This window comes from Petromyzon marinus, chromosome 25 (genome assembly GCF_048934315.1).
Source record: "Petromyzon marinus isolate PM22_M1 ecotype Great Lakes invasive population chromosome 25, UKy_Petmar_22M1.pri1.0, whole genome shotgun sequence".
Classification (NCBI taxonomy): domain Eukaryota; kingdom Metazoa; phylum Chordata; class Hyperoartia; order Petromyzontiformes; family Petromyzontidae; genus Petromyzon; species Petromyzon marinus.
Window position 1 is genome coordinate 13,763,347 of NC_133691.1, and position 23,663 is coordinate 13,787,009.

Genomic DNA, 23,663 nt, shown 5'->3' on the forward strand with positions numbered 1-23,663 from the left:
TGGTATGGTATATGTATGTTGAACTTCTCTTGCACCATATGTAGCCAACCCTGCTAATTGGAGGTGCGGGAAGACTGCAGTGAAAATGGGTGCACCGCAAATGGATTTGATTAAACCTGGACCATTGTTTCAACTTCCATGTCAGTAGAGCGCATCAAACAAGTAACATTTCGATTGCAAGTCAATTGTGCTTACCAGTGTAATTAGAGCGCCATCTCCTGTATTATATGGGGCGTTACTTGTTATGCAGTTATGGTAGGGTTTATATCTGGAGCCAAGCTGGGGGGGCGGATCCACCTGGGAAGCGTTCCCGCAAGTTCCAGGAGGGGCGTGGCCAGAGGCGGGGCTTAGCTGCCGGGGAGCGCATATAAGCGGGGGCCGGAGTAAGGTGCGGGGTCGGGGTTGAAGATCAAGAGGAGCTCCCCGTCGCTGCTGCCCCGCCATCTCCATCGGCCACGTGGCGTCTCGACCTCCAGCCGCTCAACCGCTCCCTAGCGCGCCGTCAGCCGCGGCGTGTTAGCGAGCGGGGGGTGAGCGCCACGTGGCGTGGGGGCAGCGAAGCCGCCTGGGCGGCGTAACATCCGTAGTGACAGACAACCAAGCTGTACCGAAGATTTATTAATAAACATAAAGTTCTTGCCGTGTCGGAGCCACTTATTTACATCAGTACACCATGGCAGCATCCCCAATTGATATAACAAAAAACTTAGTGCCAGAATGTCAGCAACGGGTGTGCCCTACCTGGCTGAGCGAGAGGTGACGCAACGCCGGGTACGACTTGTGCAGGTGTATCTGCTTGAGCCACGTGTGCAGGTTCAACGCCTGCACTGCCAGTGCTTGATTCGACAGCTCGGCGTCAACAGAACGATCCGGCGGAGCCGGGCTGACCGCGTGAGGCAGCAAGCGCAGGGCGTGCGCAGGAGACTCCGAACCGTGCCACACTGCCACCGGCAACTGCACCGGTTGCTGGCGCTGTGGCAATGGGGAGTGCGGAGAGCCCGTTCTTTGCAGCGGCCAGTCGGCGGTCATAGCCGTCGCCACCGTAGAATTACCCGTGCACACCGGTGACGACGTGGTGGTCCGCAAGGGGTGGGCCGCCACATCGTGGTTGGGAAGGTCATCGCGAGGCGATCGTGGCTGACCGGGCAAGGCCACGGGATGCAGGTGCTGCGAGGACGGGGGCGGATAGCGGTGCAAGAACAGCGAGTGGGTCGCGTGCGGTGAGGGTGACGCGGCTTGAGGAGAGAGGACGCACGACATCACTGGCACGGAGTTACCGACGGACAGGGTTGGGTGCGCCAAGGACGCGGGGGAACTAGCGGGGCTGGTGGCCGCGATTGAAAGGCACTCGACGGAAAGCCCTGTGTGAGCCGTGCTCTGAACGGACGGCGCTCTTGGGAAGGAGTACGCAGAGGGCGTGGCAGGGTGAACGAGGCCCGCACAGTGCACGTTTGTTATCGGCACGTGCTTCAAGGCCGCAGTGCCTCCTTTGGCGCTGTGCATGAAGGAAACGGTTGAGTGTGTGACATAGGCCGAGGGTACTGTTTTGTGCACCGAAGTCGTAAAGGGCTCTGCGGGTTGCAGCGAATGGTTTTTGCAGGGAGGCAGCGTCAGTTGGCCGGGTGCAGGGCTCAGCACACACTCCTTGTTGTTCGCAAGCCTGGAAAAATAAACATGGGGACGTCTTTAGTTAGAGAGTGCCGCAGTTCATTCATGAAACTGCAGAGCAACTTGTGCATCACACGCGACCCACAGCAATTATAATTGGTGCTCACAGTTTGACAAGGGAAGACATATGCAGTGAACGGACAGTACAATTACCGGAATGGAGTAAATGATGGCAGTTCTGGTCCCTGTTGAACACCTGACACCGAAGTGTTGGCTTCGTCTGTTGGACAAAAGGCAGGGATGAGAATCTGTACAATGAAATCTCTGAAGAATTTGATTTAAAGCTTTCGTGACTGCAGTAATTCATATTCTTAGTTTTTTCGGTAAAGTCACGTTGAAGAGAAACAACAAAATAATAAAATATAAATATCTCTGAAGATGTATTGCATCATGCTGAAACGGAGACGGTGAGTAAAAAGTATAATACTCTGCTGTCGCATTTCACAACTGCTTCTTCATGAGTACTCAAATAAATATGTAGCAGCCCTGAATGAAAGGTGAAGGGAAATTCAAACAAAAATGGACACGGCACCACTTCACCATTCACTACGAATGTAAACACAACACGATTTCTTTACATATGTTGAGGAGTAGAGGGATGACGGAATGTCACACTCGCCTCGGGAGGAGTGATGTCATGTCCCCTCGGGGTATTTGAGGGGGGACCGGTGACGTAGAGGGGGTCTTTTCCAGGAGCCGGGTTCGTGAGCAGTAGGGAAGTGGGGACCCAGGGTAGGGGACAACTAGCTCCAGGCTAGGGGGGGGGCTACTTCACCCGGCTGGCCGAGTTGGATAACCCATCGGTCAGCGCAGTGGGAAGAGCCTGTTAGCCTGGGAGTCGTAGGGATTCCCAGTACCCTTCCCCTGGGGAGATTTAGCTTACCCAAGTCTTGTGTTAGCCCTTCCCCAAAAGCTAGGCGACAGCCCTTAATAAACTGTTGGCGTAAGCCCCGACAACATCTGCCTTCGTGTCGTCATTTACAACACAACAGATACTAGCACTGTTGACTACGTACGGTGTGAAAGAGATTAAACGTACATATTCTGAAACTAATGCCACATTTAAAAAAAAGTAAAAACTCATGAATGTGCAAACAAATTTTGATTTAAAGCTTTCGTGACTGCAGTAATTCATATTCTTAGTTTTTTCGGTAAAGTCACGTTGAAGGGAAACAACAAAATAATAAAATATATATAAAACAATAAAAAATTCTCACGACGTTTCGACCATAACTCAAATGGTCGTCTTCAGGTGTGTGAAGACGACCATTTGAGTTATGGTCGAAACGTCGTGAGAATGTTTTTATTGTTTTATATATATTTTATTATTTTGTTGTTTCCCTTCAACGTGACTTTACCGAAAAAACTAAGAATATGAATGTGCAAACAGTATTGCACTTATAAACAGGACTAGCTTTACTACCCGGCTTCGCCCGAGACTGGGATTCTTGTCTTGGATTAATACACGGCCTATGCGGAGGGTGGAGGGGGGAATGCGTGATGTCAGCAGGCACACTGCGTAACGCTGCCGCATGCGGGCGACATCACAGATGTGACGTCACCGCTCACTTGCCGTGCAAAATATATACATTGCACCCCCTGCCAAAATACAAGTCTATTTTTATACTTTTTGCATTGTGTACAGTCTGGAAGATACCCACATGCCAAATTTCAAGTGTGTTGCATGTTGCGAAGTATGCTAAACATTTCGAATGGACACACATTCACAAATTTCCCTTTTATATATAGATTATGTGTGGCAATGCTTGTAACCCTGACACACAACACATTTGGGGTTGGCTGCCATTTCAAATTTGGCCTGCGAAAATGTTTTGTCGAATGCAGACTATCAAATGCTTCAGCCAATGCATATTCGCTCTCAAATGTGGCTTATGTACATAAGTGCTCAGGAAAATATTATCATTTATTGGTACACTTATTTAACCCAGGAATGCCTCAGAGTCTCAAAATTATTTTTAAGGAGGGTCCTGGCCAAGTTTATCTCCAGAAAGTCATTTGTTAGTAATTTTTCAAATTATGACCGCAGTGCCGGCATGCAATGGCCCACTCTTCTCTTGAAAAGGCACCGCGGAATCTTTAACGTCACACAGCCGCGGCGTTGATCAGGGTGGCCTGTCGGAACCTAACCGCGAATCTCCGCAAAAAGGTGAACTCGCCACCGCTGGGCAATGCACATTAAAGGTAAATGCGTGCCAAAACTGCCTCCTACCCTGCTCCTGGCTGGAAAGGTCAGAGAAATCTTCCTCCACTCTCCCTAGATGCCCCACCCCACTGGCCACCGGACAGCGACCTGTCCAAGAGAAGCACAGTTAGTGAGCGGGGGTAATACCGCACGTTAGCATGAACGCTGCCATTCATCCCAGACTCTCATGACACTATGCAGAAGGCCAATTCAACAGGAGGGGCAGTTTCATATAACTGTTTGTCGAGTGGTATTTTTATGCCCATATACCAACATTTTGCGAGCTTGAACGCTTGACTATACGCTATATACAATAAAAGCCAGATGTAACGTGGCTCATGACAGCGCAGATTTGGATATACCACGGGGAAAGTCATGTCCCCGAAAACACACAATGTGCTCAGTGACTGATCCAGCCGCCACCACTCCCCACCTCCGCCACCACTCCCCACCTCCTGCCCTCCCCTCTCCATTTGTCATAGTGCAGTACAGCCACACAGCCACCGACCCTACCCCCGACCCTCTCAACTCCCGTTAGTCGCACATGCTCAGTTGGGCAAACGGACGCACAGAGACGAGGACGCAGACACACACCCACTGACACAAATATACCCACAGCCACAGACACAAATATACCCACAGCCACACACACGCAGGTAGTAGCCCGTAACGCGGTTGTTATTCCTGGCCCACGACACCAGCATTATATTGGACTTGTTACCGCATTACAAAAATTAGAAGTTCAGTTGAAAATTCCAATACATCGGTCAACGTTGCGTGCCTCAGGCTCTCAATGCACAATGCAGTGTGATTGCACAGCCTGCTTTCGTTGCAATATTAACTGCATCGTGCGGTGATATCACAAATGTATTTAACATCTCCTTGTTGTACGAATACCCAAATTCCAGTCTGGTTACATCACGAAATACCAAAGGCCTGCCGGCTACCATCAAATTACAAACTAGACGCGCCGCGAGTGAAACGTTACCGCCCACATGAAAATGTGTTTCCATATTACCGCGAGTATATACTGGCGGTGTGCTCTAACACACCTCGACAATCGTCACTTCTACGATTAACCGTATGTAAGGAATGCAAAGCTGCTTTTGAGCTTGAACACAATTGGGAAGTCTGTTGATAAAGAGTGTGTTTACATGTGTGTGTGTATGTATGTAGAACTTCGTTCGCGCCATACGCAGTCAACCGAGCTAATTGGAAGGATGCTGGCATCTCAAAAACCCAGAGGGGGGAAAAGAACACGCCGGCCCTCGTCATTCCACTTGATTTATTTTTATGATTATCTAGTCAGGAAAACCCGAGTCTCAAGACCATTTCAGGAGGGTTCTCTCAAGCTTTCGCTTTAGGAGACGATATTGCTATTTAGAATCCAAATTGAGTAATTTCCAGGTATTTTTGATAGAATTGGGATTTTTGGTCAGTGGCAGTTACATGTTATGGTTTTTTGATTGTTTAGCTATGAGGAGGAAACCGGAGAATCATGGAGGAAACCCATGCTGAACAGGGGGAGAAGATATAAACTTCACAGACTCAAAAACAAATATCCCCGGTATAGCCGTTAACAGACTGCTGGGGCAAGTGCTGTTAGCGAACACTGTTGCAGGTCAGTAGGGCACACGAGGTGGTGGGTGGCGAAACCATACCCGGCCACCTTTGTCTCCCCAGTGCTGATGTTTACACACCACACTCAATACTCATTGAGGGAAAATTTACCTAGGGGCTACCCAGGACTGCTGCAAATATAAGCCACTGTTACTGGTCGGGAGCTAGAATCAAACTATCGTATTCCATACAATCTCGCACACACTGCAGACCAGGGGTAGACCATACAAACGCCACAGAGTAGGGAATCAAACCCAGGCACTTATTGCCCAGAGGCACAAGTTGTTAGCACTGCGCATGTACGTTTGTTGAACTTCTTTAGCACCATACATAGCCGACCGTGATAATCGGAGGTTCGGGGAGGAAGGACAACAAATTATATTATTTGGATCTTTCGGTAAAGTCACGTAGATTAAAAAAAATAGATCACGACGTTTCGATCGCAACAACCAACCATCATCAGGTGAAACAAACACAGCAGGAGAACTGCTACGTCAGCTACATCAGCAGTTCTCCTGCTGTGTTTGTTTCACCCTGATGACTGTTGCTTGCGTTGCGATCGAAACGTCGTGATCTATTAATTTTCTATCTACGTGACTTTACCGAAAAAACCAAAGAGTATGGATTCCTGCAGTCACGAAAGCTTCAAATCAAGACAACAAACTAAACACAAAAAAGCAGTTTTAAAGAAATTAGTTTTCAAATGCTGTGTGACGCATGGAAGCTGAGCTGTAATGCTCCTGGCACCGCTCATCACTCACACGGCCTACAAGGGATTAAAGCAGAAGTGTGTCCAGCCGGCGCGACCTCTAATTTGCGAAGTTTGCGCCGAACACAAACGCAAAAGCCATTATGTGTGGGCAATATGATTAGTGGCACATCCCGAATTCCTTCACACGCGGCCCGGCACAGACCGAGGACTTTCATGCCAACTTGCACATTGTGACACCACGCTGCAAGCGCGCCATTCTGACAAGCCACATTAATAATCGTACTTTGGATGGTCTACCCCATCCCCCCACCCGAAAAACCACCCACACCGAGGAAATCCACTGACTGCTGTTACTCCAAGGGTGCATTCTACGTGTACGCGTACACAGCACGGGGATAGTGTAAACATGCATGTATGATCGTAAGCAAATGAACATGTGCTTCAACAACTCCTGAATGTGTGACACTGGCCAAAGATGCAGAATTTTCCAATGAATCCAAAGCAGTCAGCCGACAAAGCATGCTTTTCACTAAACACGGTGCAGCCAACGGACAGCCCTGTTCCTATGCCTCAACACCACAAAGAAAATCCGTGTTGTAGGCATGCAGCGGATATCCCCTGGCAGTTATGCAACATTCAAAAATGTATAGGGTAGTTTATTAACGTTGGGGTCCCTACAATTAGCTTATCAGTTGCACCATCTTCGAGTCATGCTGGTGCATTATTGATAGCTAACACCCACAATGTAAAACTGGTTACTGGTTCCTATACGTTAAATTCTCCCTTTGTGCTTTCTGTGTCATCTTCTGTTACAACGAATAAGCCAAATTCTGAAGAAAGACTACTATAGCAACGCTCAATAGTTCACTGCAAAACACAAAATACATTTCCGTTCAATATTACTCTTCAGAAGGAAGAATTGGTTACGCTACAGCATAACCAAAGTTGTATTTTTTCCTGCCAAGTTGAACCAAATGTCCACAAAGGAAAAAATTACTGTCATTAAAAGCTAACTTTAGCATATTTCGGGCAGCATGTGCATACCAGCTTAACAAATAAAATTATTACAAAAATGTTTCTTAAACAAGATCCATTGCAGGTGGCGACTAATCTTCAGTTGCGAAAAACAAAGAATCGATTTAAAATAACGGAACTGCTATTAACGAAGTTGGCCTCGTTCTCAACGCGGCAGCCTGCAAACGTTGAAGTGTAGGAAAACGGGCACCTGGGATTACAACAGCAACCCTGTCCGTGGCATACCAGGGAAGGTCTGCACACCATATTATTACACATTTATACGTTTATACATGTATACGTTCAAAGAATGCAGAATATAACAGCTGTGCAGATGGTACAACCGATAGCCGGGCGTAGAGTGCATTGAAAACCCTGCTTTAATTAACTGCCAGAGCAAATTGTGACGTGAAAAAAAAACTTTCGTATACACGGAAACTTGCATCTGCGGGGCACCTTAATCAATCAACAATGAGTGCCACTCTGTCCTCTTTGCCACTGGTAGAGCCGGCAGTTGGCATGGCCCATGGTGCGATTTCCCTCTTTTCTAGCGTCGTCGAGTGCCGAAACTTTACTCACAAATGTGGGTATTAGAGTGCCGAAGCTTTACTCACGAATGTGAGTATTAGAGTGCCGAAGCTTTACTCACAAATGTGGGTATTAGAGTTCTGCTAAATATTCTGCGAATACCGCAGCGTCTGTAAAAGGGCAAGCGTTGTTTTCTTTTAAAAAAAGAATCTCTGAACTTGAAAGTGTCTAAGCTTAACAGTCACTTCCTCCTTTCACAATGACTCAAGGTGAAACACCAGGTGGCAATATTTGATCGAATATTTGCATTTAAAATAAATTTTACTTCAAAAAATGCATGATCCACATACATATTGATGCTAACATAAAGGGTGAAATTAATCGCACCAAGAAATGTGACGATTATTTCCTTTAATGTACAGATCAGTGGGGATTTGTGATATATTGTGGTGTGAGCAATGACAGTGTAACCATGAATCTGGCGTATTATTTTCCAAACTCAAAATAATCTATATCTAATTATAATGAGAAAGCTGATAAAAGACCGTCCGGCATGATGTGGGTTTGTTGCGGCCTTATGCGCCACAAGGAGCGAAGAGTAAGTAATTATAATAATTTCAGCTTATAACGTGCCACGCCGCAGTGTTTTGCCGATTCTCGAAGAGCCAGAATGACTCAGAGGCATCAGAACCATGGAAGCTCCGCAGTCCGCGATTAAGGTGTCATCATCCAATTTATGTGGGAGGAAACCGCCTGGAGAAACCCACGCGTGACAGGAGGCAACACTATCCCACACGGATGAACAGGTAGAGGGGGGGTCAACATTTTCTGTACCACCTTCTCCTGGCAAGGCAGGGTGTGGAACCTCATCGATGTCCACAGGAAAGGAGTTTCAGAACATTTGTTTGATCCACCAACCCTCTACTCCACTGTGCTGGAGGATAACAGGCATATGTAGCCATAGCCACCTGGCAAATTCTGAGAACCTCACAAAGGGTAATAGTCACAGAGCTAGTGGTTTATCTGGTAGAGTCAACTGCACTTTTATCCTGTGCAAGGTGAAACGCATGCACGCACGCACAAATTGACCCATCATATATCCATCCTGACCAATTAATCGCCCACAATCTGTTGTGCATGGCGTAACTGTCATTATATATTAACAAATAAGAACTTTTGACGTGAAATGCAGATATATCCCTAATCTCACGCACATTTGCTGACTTATAAAGCATACAAAAGCATTTTTTCACGTTTCAAGCAGTTTGTGATTGTTATCCAGTAATTTATTCGTGAATGGTGTAACTGTAATTTGTCTATTCAATGTTGACACATCTGACATTTTCCCCATATCCATCAATCCCCAGCGAGTCAGAAACGTGGCATTGTACTGTATACACAATGCATCCAGGTACATGTCTCTCAAAAATGACAAGCTGGTTATTCACGTAAATATATTTAGAGTCATCCTGGCCATCGGATGACTACCAACATTTGCTGTTGTTTGGACATGCACGGCTCTACTGCTTTCTTGCAAAACACAGTTGCTCTCAATACTACGTAATGCTATGGTTGCAGGGGAAGAGGCACACCCGCGCTCAAGTAAAACATCACATTTCCGCCAAAAATAAAATGAATGCGTACAGAGATAAATATCCATGCTATCTCACGGTCTGGGATGGAGCGGTGGCGCATCGGTAAGCGCACTGCAACATGAACCCAACGACGATCTCGGTTCAATTCAAGGAGATGGCTAACACGAGCAGCGTGCGTTGTAAGAACCGATCGATCTTGGGCTTCCGACCGCTTCATCAATCTGCACTGACCAGCGCGGTGAGGTACAGTCAACCAAAAGACATCAACATAGCCGAGGGAAGGCCTTCACATGAAAAATGTATTGATACAATTTTAAACAATTATTATGATTACCTCGTACTCTGCAGGTCAACATACAGACAAGTCGCTGGGGCAGCTTGACATACCCATGATTTTCCCTGGCAGCATCACACACCTCGGCTACCTTTATAGAGCAGCCGCTCCAGGCCTTCGGGGCCCCCATCGGACGAGTGGTCCTCTCTGTCCACGCCAACGCCTTCGCCATCAGGATCCGACTTCCTAGAATTCTTCACCAACCAAAAAAAACAACACACACACGGACACACACGTGTTGCAGTTGTGCTCTTCATAACCTACATTACAAAGTACAGACTTGAAAAATAAATAAAGTTCCACATCATTTAGGACGCACGAGCCAACATACCCAGACTTGTTACCATTATGTATGCTACTTTATATTCGAATCAACAGTAAAAAGCAATCTCACGGCTGGTGGTGGGTGGCAAACTTTATTATGGGTATATTTACACGTTTTTCCTATGACTAAATTACTCGAAATATGCCCTACACCAAGGCTTGGTACTACCAAGGATTACAGGTGTTAGAAGTTCTGGATATGTGTAGCAGGAAGCAGACGGCAGTGCTGCAAAATCAACTGTTATACTATACTTCTATGCTCAGAACGAATTCAAAAACCGCAATGACCAGCATGACCAAGTAAATGGCTAAATAACCCTCGACGATACGCATGACATCGGACGGCCCTCATCCAACAGTTCTATTGTCAAAAAGCCTGCACATACACACGTTACGCATTTTAGGTGAACAACCAATGGGGAAATCGTTTCCTCCCTTCTCCCGAGACAAATGACACAGCTCTACTGTTGCATTACTGGCAAGCAGAGTGCATCTCACAGCACTGCGCTGCCAGAAGAGCCAGAAAATAAAACCCCGCCTTCAGTAATTTACATAGACCGTCTCTCTGCTGCTTATGTGCAGGCTCAAAACAGCCAGTGGCTTCTCCGGTGGTTTTAAGAGGCAAGCGGTGCGCGTTTATTTTTAATCGCACTTGACGTACGGAGTGGCTCGCATCCGAGGCGCCAAGTACTGTACCAGCCGGGCCATGGGTATTTAAAGCCTTAGGGCTGAGCGAGGTCAGGCATGAGGTCAAACATAGGTCTGCCACCAGGAGGATGAAGGGTCACTGACAAGGCCACAGTATACAGAGTTTCCCAAGAACGCGTCTGCCTAACACAGCACTCTCTTTCTCAGTCCTGGTAAAAAGGTTTAAAACCCCCTGTTACGGTAAAGTACATGTGTACCATGATACTGTATTGCAGAGCAACTTCACAACACACACACGTGTGGGTTGTTCAGCATCAAAATAGAAATTGTTTTAACTAGTTCCATGGCTCGGTATTGACATGTGTGAATAGCCAAATGCAAAGATTTTAAGATACAGTAGTGCCTGCAGTTTTATGTCTATAATAACCAGATGGGAATCTGGGACAACTGTACATTGATGCAGGGTTGACTGGATATGTACAGCCCCTTTGTAAATCCACTGCTGGATGAAGGGCCGCTGTCTAGCTGGGTGAATCATGGGGGTTATTTTACCATACTTCACCATGCTGGTCAGTGCCGAAGGTGGAGAGCATGGATGTAATGTACAAGAACAGATTTTGCAGCACTTCCCTCTGTTGCCCAAAATGTACGAGTTTAGTTTTGATAAAAGTCAAGTTATAAAAACTGCAGTTAACGTTAATGTTTCATCTGTCCATGGCTCCCATCGTAATAACAAAAAAAGACATCACTTTCCAAGAACCTGATTTATGTAGACATTGGCTGCTTTATGTTACATTTTAATAACAAATATAAAAAATGTTGACGTTTAATTTGATGTGTAAAATTTAGATCATGAAAACAAGGATTTTATTCTAATTTTGTGAGTAATCAGCAAACATCTGAAACGCTTGGGAAATTAAATTTTGTATCTGGGAAAAAATATATTTGGGATTAATCTGAAAGATGTCATAGAATTGATATGCCACTTCTATGTGCTCAAGTGGAAGTGAACTCAGTGTGACATAACTGGTGTGAATGAGTATGTGAGTATTTCAGTCACTGGCGGAGCCAGTGGGGGGGGGGGGGGTGGTACGTGCCCCCCCAATGATCCGATCGAAATCGCCTATTTCGATTGGATCATTGTGGTTTATTAGTAACTAGCTTCACTACCCGGCTTCGCCCGGGACTTGGATTCACCACGCCCGGCCGCCTTTGTCCCCCAAGTGGCGATGTTCACACACCACACCAGTTACTAATTTGAGGCTGAGTCGACCGAAGGGAGGCCCAGGACCGGTTCAAATAATTGTCACCGGTGGTGGCCGTGAGCAGGAATGAAAATCGGGTCGCCGGGTTCGTAGCGCAGCACGCTAACCACTACACTACCGCTCCCCCCACACATACACGCGCTTGCTGCAGACACACACAACTTTCAGGGTGCATACGGCAGTAAACGACTGAAATAATAAACCAATGCTGCGCGAAGAACGCCTTCGACCTGCAACACATTTGTATTTTTTATCCACAAAGGGTTGGGGGGGGGATGCGTGACATGAGCAGCCACACTGCGTGACGCTTCCGCATACGGGTCACATGACAGATGTCACGTCACAAGCTCACTTGCCGTGCAAAATATATGCATAATTACGCCCCCCCCCCAAAAAAAAATATACAAAAGTGTATTTTTATAATTTTTGCATGGTGTACAGTTTGGAAAGCACCCACATGGCAAATTTAAAATTTGTTGCATGTCGGGAAGTACACTAAACATTTTGAACAGACACACATATTCACAAATTTCCCTTTAATATATTTTCCCTTTTATAAATCGGCATTTTGCGACACCCACTGCCACTGTGTAGCATATTATTATGTGCCAGGGACTCTATGAGATGATAGGACAATAGTCTGAGTCCATAATTGGCAATAAGTAACGGCAAAGCAGTTATAAGTGACTCAGAACTGTGTGTAGTTGCGTATACAGTACACGACTTCCCTAAAGGCATACCTTCAGCGAGCGCGATGCCGATCATACACGGTTCGAATCCAACCCTCAATCGATGGCTGCGCCATCGCCGTACATGCGTCGAATAAAAAGCAAGGGACAAGTCCTTACTTACTAACAACTCCTATCATTTTTCATTGCTGGAGGGGTTGCCCCCCCTACCTGAATATCCTGGCTCCGCCATTGGTTTGAGTGTGTACGAGTGTCAAGAGTGTGAGTCTGTAGGGTGTAGGTGTATGTCTGCATGTACCAGTGTGTTAAAGATTGAGGTGCTCGCGAACATCACTTGCTGTTAAGCTTATATCAGAGATCTTTGTCTTTGGGTGATTGTGTGTTCTAACGTCTGCAAGTGCACAAGTATACGAATGCGAGTTGCTTCAAGTTCCTGTCTGCACTCACCTCACAGCCGGCACCGTTAGTGCACGCATGTGATCCAGATCTTTAGAGACAAGGGTTGGCAGATTAACCACACCTCTATGAAACTCTAAAACCCACTGGGCTACTAAAGTATGGGGCCAAGATTTTGGTAGAACAGCAAGTGGATTCGTAAACCTGTCCGTAAGTTTCCTCTCACGTGAAGTAAAACATCTTTCGAAAAGAAGTGGCCAAGTTGCAGGGCCCTCCTGAAAAAATCATAAGACCTGATGAGGCTTTCCTGGTTACGAAGTGCGATTGCTATTAAAGAATATATTTTTAGAGACTAAAATGAAATGTATATAAAAAAAACGAAATACAAGTATTAAATTATAAAAAAATAAAAAAAAACATTTAAGAAAATAAAATTATCTTCTTGGTTCTTTCGGTAAAGTCATGTAGAATGGAAATAAAATAATAAAAATAAAACAATAAAATAAAATTCTCACGACGTTTCGGCCACAACACAAGTAGCCTTCTTCAGGTGACGGAACAGAACTGTCGGGACGACAGCACTTCAATGAACGCTGCTAAGCTTTGCAGTGTCTTTTAAGCTGGTTGGAAGGAGCAGAGTGCCTTGACAAATGAGTGTACATATCAACAGGAGAATTTAGCATTGAAATAGCTGTGTTAAAGTGTTGGATTAGCAGGGTGTTAAAGTCAGAAATTAGCATGTAACTGAGATTAGCATTATTTTAATGTGAGGGATTAGCATGTAACTGGTCACGGAAATAGCTATGTTAAAGTCAGAGTTTACATATCAACAGATGCATTTAGTATATTGACGCTACAGGACTGCAACTACCTATCATACAGTAAACCGATGTGAAAAAAAATAAGTATAAACTACATCAATATAATAAATGTACTCAATATATTCTTCAATAAGTTGAGCTATTAACATAGCACAGAGCAGCGCATCGTGGCTGTTTCTCTCCCCTCCTCCGTTCCGAGCATAGATGGACTCGTCTGTCTGAACAAAGCTCGTCGCTTTCCATGGTGCTAACGTTGAAAAGAAAAAACCGCCACCCTTTTTTCGACATGGAATTGTAATGTATAACTACTTATTGTTAGTAGCTCAGCTGATTGGAGAGTATATTGAGTTTATTGATAACATTGATTAAATTTAGATTTAAAGCTTTCGTGACTGCAGTGATTCATATTCTTGGTTCTTTCGGTAAAGTCACGTTGAAGGGAAACAATAAAATAATAAAATATATAACGATAAAATTTTCATGACGTTTCGACTGTAACACAAGCAGTCATCATCAGGTGTGAAAACCAACGGCAAGAACATTTGAAAGTGGCGGTTTGTATTTTATTCATTTTTAAACGTTAGCACCACGGATAGCGATTTAACAGTTTGTTCAGATGGACGAGTCCATCTATGTTCGGAAAAGAGGAGGGGGGTGACGAAAAATTAATGTATGCTCTCTGAAAGCCACCGTAAGCATGAACAATCAATTAAGACCCGAAATGGTTTATCAAATCTTTCCAGTGGTTACTAAGCCAGAATCCATCTTCTCGGTTGAAATTGTCTCTGTGTTTGTATATGTGGATAGCCTCATGAGCGAATCTCTAATGGTAGCCCGATGGCTTGCAACGAACCTCTGTCTTGGAGAAGTCATTGTCATGTGAGCCTACTGAATTATAACAGTGATCTGCCACGGCCGAGGTGTTGGCCCTACCGTGTAGAACCTTTGCAGACAAAGGTCTGCTTTGTGTTCACGAATGCGGTCCGAGACATGTCGTTTGGTTTCTCCAATGTAACTACCACCACAGAGGCAACTTAGTTTGTAGACACCAGGGTACTGTATGTCTGAAATCACATCTTTTACAGACGGAACCAGATCACGGATTTAATGTAATGTGTTGAAACGGACCTGGATCTTGTGTTTATTCAAGATTTTGGAGATCTTTTTTGTGATCCCCGCAAAGTAGGGTAAAGTGATGGTTTTGGAAGGCTCCTCAAGACGGTCCTTCTTCATGGTTTGAGTGATAGCTTTGCGGATTGTATAGTGGGAGTAACCATTAGCCTTAAGAGCTTGGTGTACGTGCTTGAGTTCACTGCCTATGTGTTCCTGGTCGGATATGCATTGGGCTCTATGGTACAGAGTCTTGATGAGAGAATTCTTCTATGATGGATGGTGGTGGGAATCCGGTTTCAGATAAGCATCCATATGGGTAGCTTTCCTGTAGACAGAGTGGCTCATTGAACCATCAGGTCTCTTTTTTATTAGGACATCCAAAGAAGGTAGCTTGCCATCTTTTTCAACTTCCATGGTAAATTTGATGACTGGGTGTATGGAATTGATGTGGTCGAAGAATTGGTCTAGAGCAGGCCGGCCATGTGGCCAGATGACAAAATGTCATCAACGTACCTCTTCCATAACGTTGGGCGCAGAGTGGCAGTCTGGATGGCGTCAGTCTCAAATTTCTCCATGAAAATGTTGGCTATAGCTGGAGATAGGGGGGAGCCCATTTGGGTGCCCTCAGTTTGTTTGTAGAAAGTTCCATTCCAAGTGAAGTATGTATTGGTGAGACACTGCTTAACCAGTGTAGTGTATACCCAGTTACTTTATGTTAATAGCTCAACTTATTGAAGAATATATTGAGTAAATGTATTATATTGATGTAGTTTATACTTAGCTTTTTTTCACATCGGTTTATTGTATGATAGTTGGGTAGTTGCAGTCCTTTAGCGTCAATATACTAAATTCATCTGTTGATATGTAAACTCTGACTTTAACATAGCTATTTCCGTGACCAGTTACATGCTAATCCCTCACATTAACATCATGGTAATCTCCCAGTTACATGCTCATTTCTGACTTTAACACCCTGCTAATCCAACACTTTACCACAGCTATTTCAATGCTAAATTCTCCTGTTGATATGTAAACTCCTTTGTCAAGGCGCTCTGCTCCTCCCACCTAGCTTAAAAGACGCTGCGAAGCTCAGCAGCGTTCATTGAAGCGCTGACGTCCCGACAGTTGTGTTCCTTCACCTGAAGAAGGCTACTTGTGTTGTGGCTGAAACGTCGTGAGAATTTTATTTTATGTTTTATTTTTATTATTTTATTTCCATTCTACGTGACTTTACCGAAAGAACCAAGAAGATGAATCACTGCAGTCACGAAAGCTTTAAATCGAAAAATAAAATTACTTAAAAAAATGTTTAAATGTCAGAAACATTTAAATCATTCAAGTTGCTAAATAGTTCTAATTTATTGTTTAAATTTGGAAAATAATTAATCAGGCAAATTAATTAAAAAATCTGAAAGAAAGGAATTTGGCACAAAATATGTAAAACTCCAAACACTTAAATATGAAAATCCTCCCAAGTTAAAATCAATACACACTTAATGTACATATTACTATTCTGTGGCACACTCTAATATGCACATTACAGTGTGTGCCACAGAATAGTAACATGAACCACAAACAGAACTGTATTGACAAAAGAGCTTGTACATTATCACAATATGTACAAATGCCATACTAAAGAGAGCAGTGGTATAAAATACCTTAAGTAATTATCTCTCCAAATATGCTTTCAATGACAAAATGAAACTGCTTTCACTAAAGATAATGTATGCAACCAGCCACCCACCAGTACACACACAGGGATACAGGGTACAGGACTGGAGATATGACACACAAATTTAGGGCTCGCCTTGGCAGTGGTGTACTGGCACAAATTAAATAAACCAATGCACACCACGCTCCCAATGAACACTGCCTTATAGGAGAAACACCAATAGCCAAATGTTTTGGGCTAAGTCCATTCTACTCTGAATTGGTGCAACATTAAATAATGAACTTAAGTCATACACATTTCTACGTAGATTACATGTGAGTTATATAATAATCCATTTGTAACGGTGCTATCGATTAATTGTTATAGACTACAAAAGGCATGTGGTACCAGTAAAGTTTTGTGGTAAAACACAAGTGAGAGATTCTATCTGGGCCTATACTCAGGATTTGGTAATCTACACAAGGGACAGTTCCTAAACTGTTAACCTGTTATGTAATTTTCATTGCTGTGCATGCACACTTATATCCACCGATTTCAACGTATGATTAACCTTGTATGCTCCATCCATTTCATGAGACTCCCAAACCCACTGGGCTCCACAATGGTAAGGTGGCAGCACAGCGGATAGGCGAGTGGACCGGTCTGTGTAGACCTTTGAGTGACATCCCCTTACTGAATATCCAATGGTCGCTTTGCTTTCAGGCACTTATTACCTCCGACATGACACAAAACGCTCTTTAAACAGAAATGAGTCAAATATATTAGTGCAATTGGACACTTTTTCCTGGAAAAATAATAGGCGCCACGGTGGAGATATGTTAACTACCTCGCCTGGTATGAAGGAGGTTGTGGGTTCGATCCAGACCATGACGCCTGTATATATGGAGTGTTCTCCCCGTGGTTACGTGGATCCTTCTCCGGATCCTCCGGGTTTTCCCTCCACATTTAGAAACATGCATTAATAGTATTTGGCTGCTTTACATTTCCATGTGACAAGCGACTTCGTTGAGCTATCATTTGTGGCCAGGTGGCTTCTGAAAATTGCTATAGAGCTCAGCGGGCATTACCTGGCAAAATATATATTTGTAAGTTTTTTATAGTTCTCATCAAATACTATTTATGAACATGGCGAAATTTAGGAATGTGTTCAAATGTACACCAGAGGGAAGTTGCATAACACGCACTTTTCCACTTCCCTTCACTGACATGACGTAAAACATCAACCCAAGTAAAATAATTCTACTAAGGCTTTTTTTATCTAACATGAAAGTGTTTAATGCAAAGTTACAGATGACGGTTGTGAGTTTGGGGATCTGTAAATTGTGACCAGGAGACAACTGCATAAAAAATGTACCTTAAAATGTAAAGCCCCTGAAATCACATGACATGAAGCGTAAAACTGAGTGTAAAATAAATCCCGCTTAAGGTGTTAAAAGAAACCGCCACCAATTAAACAAACGAAACACAACTTGACCCAATATCACGTTGGGGACATGGGGCCCGTAACCACCTTGGGGCACCAAAACCTGGGGCGGCCACGCACCTCCCTGTCTCCCCGCCTCGCCTGGCGCAGCGCCCTCCTCAGCTCTCGCAGCGTGAGCCTGAAAGCCTGCTTGTGGTGGAAGGCGAAGGCCGGGTGGTTAGAGGCCATGGTGTACAACAGCACCAGCTCCTGGCCGGCCCTGGCGCCTGCCTCTCCGGAGGCCAGCGCGGCCCGAAACGGCAGGAGCATCGCGAGCCCGGTGGCCGCGCCCCGCCGCGTCTGCGGGAGGCCCTGGGCCTCAACGCCAACCTGGCCCGCTTGGCCCGCCTGGCCCGCTTGGGCAGCCCCATTCCCGCGGGGGTCCCTGGGGGGTCCCAGCGTCCTGTAGAGCGCGTTGGCCGCCTCCCTGTTATCGGAGCGCAGCAGCGCGAGGGACACGAGCAGGCGGCCTCGCACCGCCGCGTCCCCGAGATCAGATCGCGCGGCCGTCGCCTCGCCAGGGCCCGCGCCGGGGGCCGCCCCGTTGAGCAGCTCGGCGGCACTGTTGGCCCTGAGCTCGGCGTCTCGGAGCGAGTGCTGGTCCTTGCGAGCGAGCTCCTCCAGGCAGGCGGCGGCGAAGCGCAGCTCCAACGGGTTCAGGAGGTCCAGGAGGCCGCACAGGAATTCGAGGCGGCCAGCGGGATCCAACTCGCCAAACCAGCGGTAGGCGCTCTCCCGCTGCAGCGCTCGCACCTTCATCGCTGGGCCCGGGCTCGTTGCTCTGCCCGCGGGTCCGCGGTATCACCTCCTCGGGCGGCCCAGCGCGGCCATGAGTCGGTGCGGCCGCCGCTCCGCCTCTTCGCGTTACGGGGTGGGTTGGGGTGGGAGGAGGACGAGCTATGGTCGCGCTGACCGAGCCGACTGAGGCTTGTTGCACTTGAGAGGCGAGGAGGGCACTGACGGACGGGGTGGCAGGGGGTGTAAGAGACGGTACACGCGGCCTGCGTCTCCCCTCTGCTTCGTCCTCCTCCTACTCCTGCCTGCTGCCGCTGGCTACTGCCCGAGCATCCGGGTCCCGGGCTCGCGCAGGCTGCGTTAATCGAGCGCCGAGCGCGGCCCGCGTGGATTATTCGCTGAGTTTGGTTTGGTTTGGGCGGGGGGGGGACCAGCGACGCCAGCAGGGGGACCGCGGGTTCGATTCCCGCTCTTGACGCTCTCCGAAATAATTTTAAAAATTGCATGTAAAGTATTATTCATAATAATGTATTGGGTAGACGTGTATGTATGGTAATCGATTCGATCGGGAAGTAAAAAGCTGTGCTTTTATAGGAAATGTGTTATGCACGTGCAAAGTAAGTTACCGAACCCCAGTTTACAAAGTGGCAGTCGAGAATGCACTGAATTGGCAATGCTGTATATTAAACTAAAATCAAATATTAACACCATTAAGGAAATTCCCTCAATGTTGAAGTTTATTCTCATACATTGCAATGGGGGTATGTGGTTTATGGGAAAATAAATCGTATGGATACGAGTAAAAGAAATGACAAATGTGAATGCAGATTCGGTAAATGGTGGTGATGCTGGCAGTAGTGATTGTGTCGTTGGGGGCACAGCTTTGTGCATCTGCCAGTCAACCCATGATACATGCAGGGTCTGTCCAGGGGGCCGCCTCTCAGCGAGCCTTCGACGGTTCACGTGGTCTCAAAGTGCACCTGGTCTGGCACAGACGCCGTGTTGACGTCACCGCCACTTAGTAGCCAATGGCGGGCATTGGCTGTTCTTTTCATTGTGTCGTACCCCTGCTGAGTTAGCAGCAATCCACTGCTGGGTTGAAGGCATTCCCCACGGTAAGCGCCACGTCTTAAGTCCGGCAAGGTACTGTTTGATCCACCTGTGCGCGAGCGGATTTCATTGCGTCCACCCCCTCCGTCAACGATTTCTTCTCTCGCTCGATTGTTTGCCGGCCCTGCCACAAACTCCCGAGTACACGCGGTGCGCTGTCGTCGAGTCTCCCTCACCTAATGGGGTCCGGTGACCTTGCCCGTTAAGTGCTACGCTGCGCTACGAACCCAGCCTCCCAAGTTCGATTCCCGCTCACGGTCACCAACACCGGTGAAGATTATCTGAACTGGTCCCGGGCCTCCTCAACTAGCTCGACTCACCCTCAAATTGAGTACCTGGTGTAGCGGTGTGTAAACATCGCCACTTGGGAAGACAAAGGCGGCCCCGGGCGGGGTGCTGGCCATCCACTCCCTTGTGTGCCGTACCGCCCTTCATAATCGCTGCTCGCTAACAGAACTTGACCGAAGAGTCTGTTAATGCTATAGTGGGATCTTCATCTTTGGAGTCTTCTTCCTCTTTACATCGAGGTGGTCGAGCCCGATCATGGCGTCAGGAGTAGCGGAGTGTGTCGTCACTGTGATGACACCTCCCTCCCTCGTGTTTGTGAATCGTACAATGATTCATCATAAATGTGTCCCGTGGTCTCTTCTGGGTTATGACCTCACAGTCGCACCCAGGGCCGTATTTACTACTACGATGAGCCAAGAATGTGTGTCCCGCGCGTGACGTCAATCCACGTCGACCAGCCCCCCTCATTAATAATCATGAACGGGTGACGTCCTCCACATGGACTCCCCTCCCATTCATACTAATTGGGGCTAACGTCATTCCACATGTGGGGCCGAGGCGACTCCTCCCCCCTCCTCGGCGTCAACTTACAACCCTCACTACAAAGGCAGAACCCTCACGTCACGCGATATCCGTAACGCTATTGAGACATAGAAGTAAAAAGGACGTCATGATGAACAAGGGATTATAACCTTTGAATTGAATAGGTCTGTGTCACCGCGGCCTTCCAAATTGCACATGAATGGATGCAATGAATATCACGTCACGGTCTGATTTTCGCTTGCAAGTTTCAGATTTACTGCAATACACCACCCGTCGTCCTTGGACAGGAACAAGGCGAGTTATCCAATAGGCACTGTGCTGAGGGCCCACGACGATTTTTTTACTGTTTTGATTGTTTGTACGATAAAGAAAAAATTAACAAAGATATCTTCTTGAATAAATATACGTATATATAGCAATGATATGCTGTTGGGGAGACTGACCCCCGCCTCCCCGTTGTCCTGTGACCCCCCCGTTCTCCTGCTCTCCCCCCCTCGCGGCTGCCCCTCGTGGCATGATTTAAATGTCTATACTGACCACTTTACAAATACACCGCTGTGCCCTTCTCGTACCCGCCAACCCCGAGCTGTGCAGTGGCGAGAGTACCCACGCGGCCAGAATACACGGGACACCACAACGCACGGGCTCACAAGTTAACGTACGCGTCGATCGCGCACACGACGGTTACATTACACACCCGCGCGCAAACACAAGAAACCACGGCGCGCAGGGTCACCACCCCACGCACCCCTCTCCGTATTCGCAGAGACAACACGACACGGTTTAATGTCTACTGGTGGTTGATTCTCTCGTTTAATGCAGCCAACCTATCTGTGTCAGTGTGGACCAGCAGGGCATATCTAACCATTCTCTCTACGGTCTAATACTCCAGTAGCCTGTCCTCCCTCTATTCACTCTCTCTATTAGAATTTCCCCCTTTGCCTTACCTCTCCTCTTCGTACTTACGATCCGATCTCGAGGTGTAGGAGGTCGCTGAAAGGCGAGGCTGCACGTGGCTTTTGCTGGGGCTGGACCTGGCTGCTCTGTGACCCGTCTCACGGACGTTCGAGTAGCAGGGGTCAATCACTCCTCGGTCACTCTCTCCAGAAGACCCCAAGCAAAATAAAACGAGCTTCCCAATTTCATCTCTTTTTATGCTCCAACTTCAGAGCCTACGCGCCGCCGATCCGCTGGCTTCTCACCCACTCAGGAGCCTCCCCTCCGACGCCTCGCCCCCCCCCCCCCCCCATTGTTTAGCTAAGTGAACCTCCGACACCTAAAGGTGGGCCTGTGCCGCCCCGCCCCCTGCCGGCCTGCCGCGTGCACCGCATCATAGGGATCAACCTGTACCGCCCCCCCCCCACCTGCCTACTGGTCCGCGTGTGCCCTTGGCTGTTTCCTCACTGCGGTTCTCAGTAGTTCGCCGTGGCCGTGCAATTTTAAGTCAATCCACGGCGCCGCAGTGCCATTCGGCCTGGGGGGGGGGGGGGGGGCTGCCAATTCCCTGGCCCTGAGAAACCGTGGAGCACCCCCACGAGGGGGCCCTCGGGTGAAAACTCAGGGGCAGGTGACCCCCCACGAGGCCCTACGTGAGTGTGTGTTCATGTGGGGGGTGGCGGGGGAAGCGCTGTGACGGCAGCCTGGTGGCTTCTCTGTCGCAGCACCCCCGATGCAGGCACGGCTCCCACGGAGCGGCTTCGTTGTCGTGGCACCACAATGCACAGTGTATATACGAAGAGGCAGAGTCATGTCAATGTCAATGTTTTATTCATAAGGTGAGAGAAAAATTAACACCGGAGAATGAACTTTGAGATATATTTTTTCATAGCAATAACAATCTTGAATTGGTGTTTTTCGCGCAATCTCATTCTCAATAGAGAGTAGTGCAAGGGAAGACAATGCGGTGTTGTGCTTCGTGTAAAACAAGCGAGTGACAGCGGCGGTACCAACTTGTAGAAAGTCATCACTGAAGGCTTACGAAACAGAAGTGCGTAGGGCCCTACAAGAACCTTAATCCGTCCCTGGTCGCACGACTACCCGAGAGGAGAGTATCTCGTTGAGTTTGCGGAGCAAACACGCGGAGCAAACACGCGCTATGACCATGGACCCCCACCAGAGGACAGCAGAGCCGAGTCTAAAACTGGAGGAGAGAGTTCTTGTTGTGGTGGTGATTGTTGTTGTTGTTGCCTTGGTCGTGTATTGCACATTAAATACAGTTGCTTGTATACAGATAGTTATCGCATTCTGATAAGACGCGTCGGAAAGTAAGATGTACCTGTGAAAAAGAGCTTCACAGCTCTTTCCCCCGGGGTAAATAAAGATTCTGATTCTGACAGTTATACAGATCTGGTTACATACACCAAATCGACCGGATTATAAGACGCAGCTCCCCCCCCCCCCCCCCCCAAACGTTTGCTTTAGAATAAAGGGGGGACGGTGCGTCTTATAATCGGGAGAATACGGAAAAATATACACAGGTACAAAACCTCTGCTATTCCACTGCTGGATGAGAGCCCACGCCATGTGGGTCGTGAGGTTAATTTTACAAAACTTCTCCAGGTTGGTCAGCGCGGGTTGATTGAAGGCGGGGATATCAGATGGTGGGAGTATAGAAGTACAGCGCAACAATAGCGTACGCTGCGCTGCCCACAAAGTAGCCCCGCACACATCCAGTACACACTAACAGAACGTACATTTGAGCCATGTTGCTGTACTGCGCTGAATTGGCTTCATGGTCCTCGTGGCGTTGCTCTTGAATATAAAAATCAAGGCAAACCACTGGCACTTGTTGAACGGGCAACTCGCTGCTGATGAGCCTCAGAAATCACAACCCACTCTTTCAATCGTATTTTCATGGTGTGGCATGCCCCCTGGTTGCGGCCAGTTAAAAGGTATGACAGTAAACACAGCACCTCCTTTAGAA

The 23,663-nt window shown here is 47.1% G+C and overlaps 1 protein-coding gene across 6 annotated transcripts in view; it reads right to left on the reverse strand.

Annotated features, from left to right (window-relative positions):
* The window catches only part of LOC116945811 (uncharacterized), a 32,946-nt gene extending 13,286 nt beyond the window's left edge, over positions 1 to 19,660 (reverse strand). The window contains exons 1-5 of one of the 6 annotated variants that reach the window (XM_032960351.2): positions 18,113 to 19,660; positions 9,766 to 9,868; positions 3,899 to 3,979; positions 1,822 to 1,888; positions 742 to 1,660 (exon numbers count right to left, since the gene is read on the reverse strand). In XM_032960351.2, the coding sequence (XP_032816242.1) occupies positions 742 to 1,660; positions 1,822 to 1,888; positions 3,899 to 3,979; positions 9,766 to 9,868; positions 18,113 to 18,823 (1,881 nt within the window). In that variant the 5' untranslated portion in view covers positions 18,824 to 19,660. Of the gene's footprint in view, positions 1 to 741; positions 1,661 to 1,821; positions 1,889 to 3,898; positions 3,980 to 9,756; positions 9,869 to 18,112 lie in introns of all 6 variants that reach the window. The other 5 variants (XM_032960350.2, XM_032960352.2, XM_032960353.2 and 2 more) reach the window with 5 other exon arrangements.
* Between the last annotated feature and the right edge of the window lie 4,003 nt (positions 19,661 to 23,663).